The sequence below is a fragment of the Lepisosteus oculatus genome, chromosome 5, assembly GCF_040954835.1.
Source record: "Lepisosteus oculatus isolate fLepOcu1 chromosome 5, fLepOcu1.hap2, whole genome shotgun sequence".
In the NCBI taxonomy this organism is placed as follows: domain Eukaryota; kingdom Metazoa; phylum Chordata; class Actinopteri; order Semionotiformes; family Lepisosteidae; genus Lepisosteus; species Lepisosteus oculatus.
Window position 1 is genome coordinate 7,607,167 of NC_090700.1, and position 13,511 is coordinate 7,620,677.

The window sequence follows — 13,511 nt, forward strand, 5'->3', positions numbered from 1 at the left end:
CAAAACATAGTCAAAATGAATTGCATTAGCTTTAGCTTTGATAAAAAAAAATTTTTTATTGAGAACTACTGTAACAGTTTTAAGTTGTAGTGCATTTATGTTACTGAAATATATGAACATATTAGTTTTACAGTTGTAATTACTTTACCCAAGAGGGACTGCACAAAGTACAGCAGGATGAACACATCTACTTCTTGTTTTACCCTTTGCAATATAAACACTGATAAAGATGTAGTGTACACTGAATTATTAACATAGATTTCTGTAATTCACAAAAAAATGTAATAGCATAAAATAATTTAATAAAATTTGTTGAAAGGGGAGTCAACTGCAGTAAATCGTGTATGACAGTCCCTGACAAGCTTCTGCACAAAGGATCTGCTAAACTAATTTGGGTATAGAAATGCATCTTGTGACCAGGACACGACTAGGGGTTTCGGTCTTCTACAGAAACAGCTCAAGTAATTAAGAACCTTATTGTCTTACAAAAAATAGCATTTTAGTTTTCCATAAACACTTTTTCAGCGCTTTTCCTGTAAAGTATTGATTTATAGGCATACTGTATATCATGAACAGACTAACACTGCTTTTTTGTAGCAGTTTGAACTGTTTCATTTTTTGTGGTTGGAGGCAAATGGTTTAAACAGGCATCTTCAGCACAGTGTGCTGTTTTGGATTTTTTGCTTTTGTTTAATTTCTGGCTTTTTGAATTTCAACCATCTGAAAAAAGCAACCTTGTTCTTTTAATTTCAAAAAGTTTGTTGAGATGACATTGATCTAAACTGCTGGTTATAGAGGATATTATTAGGTTGTAATATTGCAACAATTTATTCCCAGTTTGGGCTAAAATATATTTTTTACTGCAGAAATACGCATGCATTCTGTTTTGAATTATACTAGATGAGGAGGCAGCACTACAGACGGGGAAGGATATTACATAACATTTGCTTTAAAAAAAGGGATATTCCATTGTTAAGTGTCATGCTGCATCTAATGTTCTTCTGCTGGAATTACCAACAGACTTCCCAGCTGCGAGCCTTTCTCCACATTCCTGTTCTGTTTTATTTATGATTAGACGAGTCCTCTACGTCGTGATCATGCCGAGTAACAAGTTAAATTTTAATTCCTCACCTCCCTCTCTCTTTTTTTTCTTTTACGAGTGAAATGACTACAGCACGGGCTGAAAAGATTTATTCTCTCCGTTGCTGAATTCTCTGCCTATTGTGGTTGTCAGGTGAAATGCTCAATACAGCAATAAAGCGATCTGCAGCAGCATTCACTCAATGCCTTCAAACCATGTATTTTTCTAAAAGTCACCAAAACAGAGATCAATACATTAACAAACTGCCATAGAGAACGCTTGTCTCTGCCTTTGGAAGCACATGCTCAGGGATGTAATGTGTTTGTGATCTGTGCTTTTTCAAAGAAGCTCGACAGTGGTCCTTATGCTCCCTGCTTATTGCAATGTTTTTTGCATGTTACTGTGCACTGAGGACTAATGTGAAGGTAAGGAGAGATTATGTGGGTAGCAGAGTGTGTGAGGAAAAAGTCTGTCTGCCTTGTCTTTGAAACCATGCTTTGGTAATCATAATGCACAGGTGGTTGTGATCTTTTAAATGTACATTGTGTTTAAGTGTGTGCTTTTTCATGCACTTGGTGATGTTGCATTGCTATTGACCTTGCTTGCTTGTTTTAATTGTACTTAAAATAACTATGAGTAATACAGAAAAAAGGTCGATTTGTTGACGGTAAAAAGACTGCAGTCTTTTTTTTATATTTACTCCCAGCAGTAAATAAATCATAGTGATACCTTTTCATGATTTAAGACAATCATGATAGTGCACAAGTTAAATTAAGCGATACATCTGAAATACAGCAAGAACAGTTAGTCAAGAATGGTGCTGCAAAGGAGGGCATGTTTGCAGAAGTCTGTTGAAATTCTAATGTTATTCTTCCTTGTTTTGGGGGTTAAAAGAGTCAGCTTGCCGTCAGCATCTGCCTTGTGGCTTGTGTGAAGCTGGAGTAGCAGTAGCTTTCACTGCAAATGTGAAAATTCATTTGCATGGATTAATCAAGCACACAACTTCAATGCAAGTTGCAGCCTTTATTCTCCAGACAGGAGCAAGCTTGGAATTTTCAGAAAGAATCACTGACACAGAAAGTAGCTTCAGAGAGGAACATGCAGCTCAGCCATGAGATGTTTGTCTACATAACACTGTAGAGAACAGTTGTTTCTCAGCTGCTGTGCAGCATTTAACATTAACAAGTACAGTATAATTGATTCAGGGCTCTTGAAAAAGTGATTATTTGGATCTTAACTATTAAATTGTTGTTTTTTTTTAATTCTTGGGTTGATACTAAAACTTGCATTTGCTACAGTATGTGCTTTCTTTGACAGCTAAGATTTTTTTGAATCATTTTTTTACTAATTAAGGGTGAAAGGAATTGAGGGGAACTGTAATTTTGATGCTTTAGAAAGATAACTCATCGAGGCTTAGTGCATACAGTACATAATGAATGTGCCACCTTTCAGGGGGAAATTTAAAGCATGCGTTATCGATTTTATGGGGTTTCTCCTCCCTAATGATTTTTTATTTCTTTACAATATAATTTATGTCTCTCATTGTTGGTCCATGTGCATACTGCACAACAGGAAGGACTGTGTTAATTTAACTTATTGGATTATTTTGGATGACTGAAGTCTACATTTAGCTTAATTCTTTACCTTTCTCTCTCTTCTTTTTTATGAGTGAAATAACTACAGCAACAGCTGTGCTGTTGGGGACACTTTACCTGCTATAAAATAGTAGTTATATAGTAGGTTTTGTGGATGTATTACTGTGTGCATATTTATGGTTATATATAATTATTTTGAAATATCTAAAATATGGAACTATGCCACCTTTGCACTACATCTAACCTTGATTTCTAATAACAAGTAGAAGTTGTTTAAAACACAACATTACTTACATATTACTTACTGTTTTTACTTCTTTCTACAGTAAAATTCACAGAATGTCCTGTGTACTCTTGCTGACTGTAGCAGCTCTTAAAAACTAGACTTTTAAGTTGAATAATATTGGTAATGTAAGTGTAACTTTGAGTCTAAAGTATGAACTGTTGTTTGGCATTCCTGACCAGTTGCTTTTTATGGATGTTTTTGGTATGTTTCATTTAAGCCACTGCAAAAGGCTATCGTTTAATTTGCTTATTATGTGATATCCTGTATGTTTTAAAACAAAAACCTATATAAAGGCTAGATCCCAGAAGTATTTTATGTCAGAATGACAGGTACGATAAGAAATGCCTGGGGCAGTCTATGTGGGCTGGATGTGGAGGTGTCAAAGGAGCATGCTCACGGGCAGCATACAAAAACACAGCTGATTGTAAGAGCTTCTTACACTAATTATTAATAATCTTATTGAAACAAAATTCTGTTTTCAGGATATGTTTGAGCCCACCTTGAAGACAAATGATACTATATGAAACATCAGTCACGTAACTGTTTTAGGCTTGCATATTTGCATATACCAGGTTTACATTCTTCCAGATGAATGCATATGCAAACTTTGATCTTGAATTCATTACTGTGCACTTTTTAAAATGTAATTACTTTTTTTAGTCCGTGGTTTGTAAAAATCGTCCAGGTATTTTTTCTGGATGTACAAAGTGTGTACAAGCTCCTACCTTTCTTTACTGAGATGCCCAATGTGCACTAAAACACACTTGACAATATTGAAATTTAAACCACTATCATCAGTAGGTCAAACACAATGGTGGAATGAAGAATCAAGTAAGTGTTTTTTCAGTACATGGTGTTATTACTGATAGTGTTTCTCTTGGTGGACCATCTAATGGGCTGGACAGAGTCTCCTACTAGGAATTATTTCATTAAGAAAATGGTATGAATGCAGTATGAATGTAAAGAAATATTTTCGTAGTTATTGTCAGATACTATTGGCAGAAATGCCTAAGTCCAGTGCTCCAAAGAGCTTGTCAGTTGTTGCTTTAAATAGGTCCATCCATCCATTTTCAAACCACTTCTCCCAAGTGGTCATGGGGGAGCCAGATCCCAGCATAGCAAGCGATACAGTATGTACGCCCTGGACGAGACGCCAGTCCATCGCAGGGCAGACACATACAGTAGATAGAAACACAGACACTCACAACAGGGCCAGTTTTCCCAGACTCCAATTAACCTGCCAGTATGTTTTTGAATTGTGAGAGGAAACTGGAGCACCCAGACGAAACCCACACGAACATGGGGAGAACATACAAGCTCCACACAGACAGCACTCCTTGTCTGGGACCCAGAACCCCAGCACTGTGAGGCAGCAAAGCTAACTACTGCGCCACTGTACAACCCTCTAAATATGGACATGGTCTCCTTAATGTCTTGGGAACAGTATCTATATGCTGTATAATCAATTAATTAAAAAATAATTGATTTCCTTAAAAAATAGCGTAGATCCACACTGGAGGCAAAACGCTGTTCACTCAATTCATTTTTAACTTGAAACAAAACACATGCAGTATTTTTAAACACACTATTAATAGATAATGCAGTATATTGAAAAGAGCACAGAATCATACTGTACTCATAGAATGTACTATTATTGTGAAACTTTCACTAAGGGGAAAAGTGGACACAGGAAGTGATAGGTGTCTTACTATGCCTGGACAGATGAGCTCATTAAAGCAAGGTTCATTATCAAAAATACAACACAAAGTAAACTTAAACTACCTACTGTTCTATGTGAGTAATCCATTCCTAATTCTTGTGTTAATCGTGGAGGTATTAACAAAGCTGAGCAGTGCTGAATGTTATGTTAGTAATTACAGTAGTACACGATCCAGAAGAATTTAGAATATTGATTTTTCATTTATTTGGTTGCTTGGGTTCTTAGTGATTTGAATCTGTTACAATTGTTACAGACAACAACAGGGATTCTGAAATTCTATTTTTGGATTATTCCTTAGTGTTGGATTACTCTTTACACCTGGAATGCCTTAGCACGGTGAAACAGTCTGGCACTTACTAAAGAGTGCACTTTTCTGGTTTTATTGTTCTAATCTTTAAAGGCTATAACATCTTGACACAATATGATTGTCAGCCACTTTGGTCAAAATGAATCAATTTTATAAATGTATATTGTTATTTCTATGCAGTTTTATAAATTATCTTTCCAGAATGTGGTGGAATCCTGGAAATGTTTTTTTTTTATTCTTGAAAGAAAAGTAATGTGTATTTGAAACTCTGTGAATACGAATGTAGTATACTAAACGGCAGTAATGCCACACGTTTCTTGATTTCAATAAAATGCCCCCTACTGTTTTAGTTGCTGTAAAACAAAACAGCCAATATTAAAGCAAATGATCTGTAACTTCTCGCCCAGTGTGGGCCTGTTACCACTGTGTATGTAGTGTGACAGGAATGTTGAAACAGTGAACGACAGGTAGGAAGTCAAGTTGTGATTGACCTTCGTCTGTTGACAGTCAGGATGAAATCTCAGGTAGTCCTTCACCAATGAGAGGGGAAATAGAGGATATGAGATCCATGTTTTATTATTTCTCTTTCAGGGGTACAGTACAGTATCATTATAGTTGATTATTCACTTTAATAATCAGTTGTGCTTTTTCTGATTCTAATTGGGGAACTGAAAAATTGAATATAAAGAATATGGAAACCATCAGGGTTTTAGTAGTGTTTATGAAACTGAAACAGAACTAGTCAAGCATAATTGAGTAGAGACTGAGACTTTACATTCTTTAATCTGTACTTTTTTTGTTATTGGGTCAGGATGTAGCTATTTTAGACAGCACTTTTACTTTGTATAAAAATATAGCTTTTGCCGATTTGCATTTTCTTGCAGTATTGTTGTGAATTTGTGATAAGATTACATTTTGCAGTTGTCAGATTAAGTTAGTATTTTATTGTTTTTTGTATTAATTAAAACACAATACAAAAACTACTTACCATGCTGCATCCAGTGTCTGTGGTCTGTGCTGAAGCTGAAACCATAAATATTTTATTTTAAATGGCTTGGTCATATACAGTATAGTGCCTCATTTGGTAGACTGCAAGTATACTTTATATTGAAATCCATATTAAGAACCTGCTTTCCCTCTGTGGTAAACAGGTTAGTGGTTAACATGATTTTAAATGTAGCATATGCTATTTTTCTATGGATTATGGAGGTGGTGGGTGGTTATCTCTGGCTTTAGCCTGGAATGATCTGTAACTATAAGTGGAGCTTGAGGAGTGGAGAACATATCAGGATGGTGAGACCTACTGTCATCTGAGCTATAATTCATACAAGGAGACATTAGAAAAAAAAGCCTTTGATCATTTCTCTTTACCTAGAGTATTCTTGAAGATAATTTTAGAATCGGTAACCTTAAACACTTAGAAGAAAAATCCTAACCATCTAATTCTGAAAAATTCTGATAAAGAATTGCTAGATACAGAAAACATTTCCATTCTGTCACTATTCAAAATTTTGTACATCAAAGAAAGCGCACATAATTCATGGTGCCAAATAATAGTACTTTCATATACTGTAAAGCAGAAATTATATGTTTTTTTCTATTACAAGACTAAGGAGCAGGATTTGTTTCTTATAGCATTGCTTAAGTATAGACTGTTCCTGACAAGGTGATTGTCCTGCCAACTAGAGGTGCTTAGTGGCAAAGACTATCTATTATCACTGTTTATTCATACTGTATATAAGATGTTGCAGTTGCTCATTTCTTATTTTACTGCAGAAAACTACTGTATACCTTCTCTATCAGTACACCTTGAAATGGAAAAAGATTGGACAGCTACAGATTCCAGTTGTGATTTTTGCACATGCTAGCTAGACTGAGGTTTTCCTTTCTGAGCTTTCTGATTAGCGAAAATTCACCCTCAGATTCACCCTCAAATACCAGGTCGTGGTTACCGAGGTCCTCGATACTTGAACCATGTTTCTTTATGTCTTCTCTGTTCTTCGATGTCTGGGTACCTGCTGGTGTACAATTCAACTACAGCAGCTCCACATTGATCACAGTTTAGCAATCTCATCCTCAAGAATGGATTAAAGATGGTTTTGTTTAAATTTACGTAACTTTGTAAATGAAATGCCCTTGAGATTCTATGAATCAATCATGAAGTAGATGCTTTACAGAGTCATGAATCTAAGTTAAAGAGTTAAATTAACTACTGTGAGTGCACATCAGTGCATGCAGTGTGAATAAGGTTTATTAATAAAACTGAACGAAATATGTACAACTGTGCGTTTCATCTGAGGCTTTATCTTATAAAACAACAACAATTTATTTGAAACTCGATTTTTATCAAATATCTATTGAAGAGTCACAATTTTGTATTAAAGATCCTAGTGTTTTACATTAATTTAGCTTCAATTGTAAATTGGCTGTTTTCCAAAGCCTTAGCTTTACTTGCTAAAATAAGATTTATAATTTTGATCAATTAGTGAGCGCTTCACATACTCCATTGAGTCACAGAGTCATTTATTTAACACATTTTGTATGACGGCTTTCTGTTTTTGATAGAACAAATATCTAATTTAACACACAATGTCAGGAACTTCAACAGTTCACCTGAAACCTGCCTATGAATATCTGGCATTTTGGGAGATACTTCTTACTTTTAAAAAATGCACACAGTGAGTCACACAGTTTCTAAATCTGGGGGTGTCTGAAGTTTTCTTTGTAGTTTTTATTCTAGTGCTGAAATATTGACAGAACCCTCATTAGTATGGTGCAGGCAAGCCAAAAGCTTCTATCTTTGGCTTCATATTAACCCCAGCAGACTTCACTGCAGATGGGTGTTGTTTTAACTATGTACTTGCCCAATGCAACCAATTATGGTCATTGTAAATACTCTGTAGTCTTTTATTCTTCAACCTACAAAGCTCCGACGACTCATACCAGACTCACCTTACAAACCAAAGATTTGCTTCCACATAAAAATGTATTGCTATAATAACTAAATGGTATAGATTGAGGCCATTTGTGCCCAGCTGTTGTAAATCAAATAATTTACTAGATTTTAAATATCTAATAAATTCATTATTTATTGCAAGAGACTAAGTGTTTGTTAATGCAAAGGAATATTGTACACAGCAGTATTAGCATTAATTACATGAATCAAGCTAGAATTTAAAGGTAAAAACGTGGAACTCTATATTAAAAATAACCTAGGTGCTTATAAGTCAGTGTTTATACTATGCATTATTTGTGCATGTTGATATTTCCTAGGATATGTAATTGATTAAATGCAGAATGATTGTTAGAAATTCTGTACTTCTGATACTAGACTGTATCCTACACCCCTGTCCAGTTTGCTCCATTTAAAGAATCAGTAGTCTGTTAATGAATGTGACCCCTGGATGGTTCTGTTATGTCAGTGCTTTTAGGTCAATTCCTTTATCACGCACTGTATCCAATGGTTTCTGATTAAAACAGAAACTCAGAAAATTCTGAACTATTTACTGAGATTCCATTGGTTTTGCTTTGACCTGAATGGTCACATCCACAGGCAATGAAAGAGTGGCTTTCATTATAATTAGATTATATCCATTTCTGTGGAAATGTTCAACATTTTATTTGATCTGCTTATTCAATCAAATAGGATTTTCATTTTAATATTTTAGAATGTAATTTGGATACTTTCTGTAAAGTTCCACAATTGCATATCTTAAGGAAAGGAAATGTGCTTTGCAGGTCTGTGGTATTGGGATAATACCTTATGCAAAGGAATATTTTTTGAAAATGAGAGTGTTTTTTCAGTTTCTCAACTTATATTTTCACATCTGTTTTGCTGTGCTGTGTCTTTTTTGGCATAATTATCCTTTTGAACATATCCTCATTCGTTTCTAATGTCCAGGCCCTCCACATTTATATGCCAACTATAAAATAATTCCTTAGAGCAGCAGAATCACAGGCATCTTAGTTCCAGCCTGGATGTCTCAGAATTAAGTGCAGTTGTGGGGAAGCAATTTACAGCTGTTCCAGCTTCCTGGCATGCATTACAAACACAATGAGCATGAATTATAAACACAGCCAAAGAGAAAAGTAGAAGTTAATAAAATAAAGATGTACTAAGGCTGGATGAAAAATTTAAAATGGCAATGCAAGATCAAAAGGAGATGAGCACTAAGGTAGGCTAATACTAATAAATACTAAATACAGAATAAAAATATTGGTGTTTTTAGAGTTTAACAGCTGTCATTTGAGACTGCAGAACCCAGGTGTATGTTATTCTTTTAGACATGTTTACTCCTGCTGGCTATTACTTTATATGGGCAAACATGTTCCTCAGAGCTAAGCAGCAAAACTCATGTCAGCTCATGTACTTAGTGAAACCTCAGAAAGCTTTCAGACAAAAAGGCAGACACCTGTATGCACAAAAAAACATACTGCAGGACTAAAACAAAAACAAGAAATACAAAATCTACTAGACATTACAGTGTTATAGTGAACCAAATCAGCATAGTAGTGGAAAGAAATGCAATAATAGCTAAAAATATACAAATTGTGCTTTTTTGAGTAATGGCGTTTGTGTTAGGAGAAATCTTGGCTATGACCAGGGTTGATCAAGTTTCCCTATGGAAGGAGGCTTTTTCTTATTTGGTTTGGCTCCAGAAGATGTACTACTTGAGTTTAAGAGGTGCCAAGGAGTCTGAGACTGGTGCTATCACATCAAACTATGGTGCTTGGATTTGCAAATTAAAATAAAAAAAAAGATAACCACCGATCAGACACCAGAAAGGGGAAGATATGAAAAGCGGATTCTTTTTTTTCTTTATCCAGCCTCGTTTCATTATGCCATTCTGTATTCAGGTTCTAATCACGTGGCCTTAATACTTTTTCTCTTCCTGCTCTTTTTCTCTCTAGAATGTGGGCATTGTTAATGTAACTGCTCTCATGTTACTGCCTGGCTTCAGCACTGTCTAACCAAAAAAGGGAAAGACAGCTCACATTACCCTGCCTGTGTAAGAAGCAGACAAATAAACACAGGCTGTTAACAGATAAAGCTACTATTTGTCAGTGTTAGTCATTATAATGTTCCTTTTCTTAACAGAGACTTTTTATGAGTCAAAGAGTTCAACAGAGTCCTTTAACATTTGTGCTCTGAAGCTGTAATGCCTTTCCGCTTCTTTTGTCTCAAAGTACGTACAGTATATTAGATATTATTGGCATTTTTCCAGAAAAAGACATACCTCATAAAATTAATAGATGATGCACAAAAGTATATGTTCACATACAGTATTTAAATTATATTAAATATTAATTGTATTTACCATATTTCAATTTTAAAGCAAGTTGTTTATGATTCAATTGGTTTATGTAAAGAAGTAAACAAAGTATTGTGATGACATAGCGTGATGTCAGTCAAAAGTTAGAAAATGTACCATTGGACAATACGATTCTTTTATGTTTTATGTTTTCAAAGCCTGTTCTATATAGGCTATACATTCACCATTCCTTTTAAGCTCTTATGAAAGTGGTGGTAGTCATTTGACACTGTAGGATGTGTCTTAGCTGCACACTGTGAAATTGAGTTTCACGTAAATTAGACTATTCTCCACCTGACAAACAGCATCTGCATTCATTTTTGATTTTTGAACTTGCTTAGGGCATACAGGATCTGATATTATTCAGAGGCTGTTGTTTGAAAGGTCTCATGAGAAATTGGCAATTTGATCAAATCGTTTTCGCATTTGTTACATTCAGCCATTTCTCTTTGGTTGTTTTGTCCCATTTCACATGGCAGAGGAAAATGAGCTGTTTGGAATTCAAAAACATCCCTGCCTTTAAAAGTTTGAAATGTTATTCATTTAAGTTAATTTACTTTGTATGAAACTTCGTTCAACATGACTACTGTATTTTAAAATAATAGAATCTAAACCGTTTGAAGATTTCTGCAGCTTAACTCCCAATAAGAGACTGATGTTTGTAGGAAAAGTGATTAATGAATACATGTGTATAAAAATAGAGATATTTGTGACAAATACCTGTTTTCAAAAAGAAAGACATTTTCATTTGATTAGGTTTCTGTGGGTCTATGAGTCCATGTGTAGACAGACTTTCAGTGAAATGAAAGGTTTTCTATTATTAGTAGGCTATTATCTAAATAACAGAATTAATGACATAGCTAGCTTGCAATGCCTTCAACACTAGAGATTTCCATGACAGTTTGCAAATAGTTTTCTTAAAGGATATCGTCACTATAGGAAATGCAGTACTGTGATGTGGTCATATACTGTACCTCCTTCATATAATTTACGGTATAATGCCAATCTATTTCACAATAGCTGTCTAAGCAAATCAATTATCCAAGAAACCTGACATCTTAGGAAAGGTTAAAGTGTACTGTTTTCCATTAAAGCATGTAATTTAACATGATTGATGACACATTTGCAGCTGTTTGTAGTGGTAGGTGCATCTGATGTCAGACATGTACTCATGGTACATGACATTGATGACAAGAGGCTTAAAACCTACAGCAAAGAGGAGAATGTCCCCATTACTTAAAACCTGTTACATTTCATACAGCACCGAATCATGTTCTGCCAAACAGAAGACAAAAAATAAGAAATGACTTAATACTTGGTCAACTTCCCATCATTACACACATGGACAAAAGTACATACTGTATGCACACTCCTTTAATGATTTACACCAGCATACAGCAGAAAATGTAACAGCACTTTTAGTCTGCATGTTACTCAGGTGAGCACATTGTTCCACTTTCTTTATGGATAGGAAATTGCAGAAAATGTACAGTGTCATTTTTGAATGTTATACAGTATATAATACTGTATTGCAGTATATACTATATTAGTACAGCATATACCTTGCTCTATTTGAAGAATAGTCACATTTCATTGTAAAAAAGTGATGAAAAAGTTACTTCTTACTCTCTGTACTCCAAGTGGTTAATTCCAAAAATGAAAGCCCCGAAGGAAAGTGCTAATCACGACAAACACAATATTCAATTCATTCAATATTTTTTTAAAAACCTGTTAGAAATGATTGGAAAATTCAGTAAAGATGAATGTAACTTTGAAATTCTGCTGGTAAATTCAATCTGAGCTGCCCTTCCTTATAAGATAAGATCACCTTATCTTATAATACAATTTCTTGTATTAGGAATTTGTCTTTTCGCATATCCAGACTTGCTCTCCATGAGACACACAGACAGGGAGAGAAGTAGTTGAGGTGGGTAGCTGCGTCAGCATGCGTAGGCTGCAAAGGAACAAGTAATAGGTTTATTCCATGCTGAAAAAAAGAAGAAGAAAGAGAACACAACGTTTCGGCCGTGGAGCCTTCTTCAGGTGTGAGAGAGACAGGGCAGTAGGCAAAGGTAAAGTAGCGGGAGAACAAAGGTTGGGAGGGAGGAGGAGTGAGAGGCGGGAGCAGGGGACAGAAAGAGAGGCCAATCAAGAGGTGTGAAGTCAGAATGGGTGCAGAGAGGTGTGAAATGAAACTTCCAATGAATGGAGAAAATTTAAAAGAACAGTAATCTGTCGTTAAGGGAAGGGAGAATGTGTGATCCTAACTGCAGAATAATTTTAGTTTCGGTGGTCTTTCTGATGTATGAGTTCGGAAAACCGTCTTTGAGAACACAGACGGAGAGATTAGTGTGGTCGTGGCCGTCAGAGGTGAAATGAGAAACAATGGGCTTGGAGAGATCTTTAATCTTCACAGCCCTGACGTGTTCTCTGAAGCGGTCTCCGAGTCTCCTTCCTGTTTCTCCAATGTAGATGACAGGGAGAGAAGCCTGGGGTCAGAGCGCAGGGTCTGTCATTTATACGGCGCCCCTGGAACAGTTGGGGTTAAGGGCCTTGCTCAGGGGCCCAACGGAGTAGGATTCCTCTGCCAGCTGCGGGATACGAACCGGCAACCTTCCAGTCACAGGCGCAGAGCCTGAGCCACAGAGCCACCACACCACACCCTATTTACCCCCCTATTTACCTTTGACCACTAGGATTCAGCATAGTTCATCTATAGGAGACCCAGTGCGTCTTGTTTTTGTCATTTTCAAGATAACTTGGGAAAATCTAAATTTAGTCAGATTACTTGCCATGATCATAAACATGCATAAACACACACGTGCACAGGTGCAAAAAAACTTTTCATTAGCTAAATATGTTTTATGAGTTGATAGTTTTGAGAAAAAAAATAATTATCACCACTTTAAATCTTTGATGCCACACCTTGGTGTGTAATGCATAGGAGACAAGTATGATACAGTATTACCTAATTTGGGTTTATTTTGAAAACAAGCATCACATTTTTACCCTGATACCTTATTCCCTTATGACAAATAGGCTGGGAATAGGCTAGGACATCCTTTTCCAATGAAAAAAAGTTAATACAAATGCAAAGAAGGCTTTGTCATATCCATAAGAGGAGCTGGAATCGTCATGTTAAATGCTTGTTCACATGGAACTTCCAGGATCTTCAATTTGTAATTTTCTACAGAATGCAACTTCCAGCTT

The 13,511-nt window shown here is 35.7% G+C and overlaps 1 protein-coding gene across 25 annotated transcripts in view; it reads left to right on the forward strand.

Annotated features, from left to right (window-relative positions):
* The window catches only part of dlg2 (discs, large homolog 2 (Drosophila)), a 276,018-nt gene that overhangs the window by 65,234 nt on the left and 197,273 nt on the right, over positions 1-13,511 (forward strand). Inside the window, exon 1 of one of the 25 annotated variants that reach the window (XM_069190033.1) lies at positions 977-1,506. The exons of the other annotated variants lie outside the window; for them this stretch is intronic. Within the exon in view, the coding sequence (XP_069046134.1) occupies positions 1,465-1,506 (42 nt within the window). The 5' untranslated portion in view covers positions 977-1,464. Of the gene's footprint in view, positions 1-976; positions 1,507-13,511 lie in introns of those variants that run through there. 25 annotated transcript variants of the gene reach the window in all.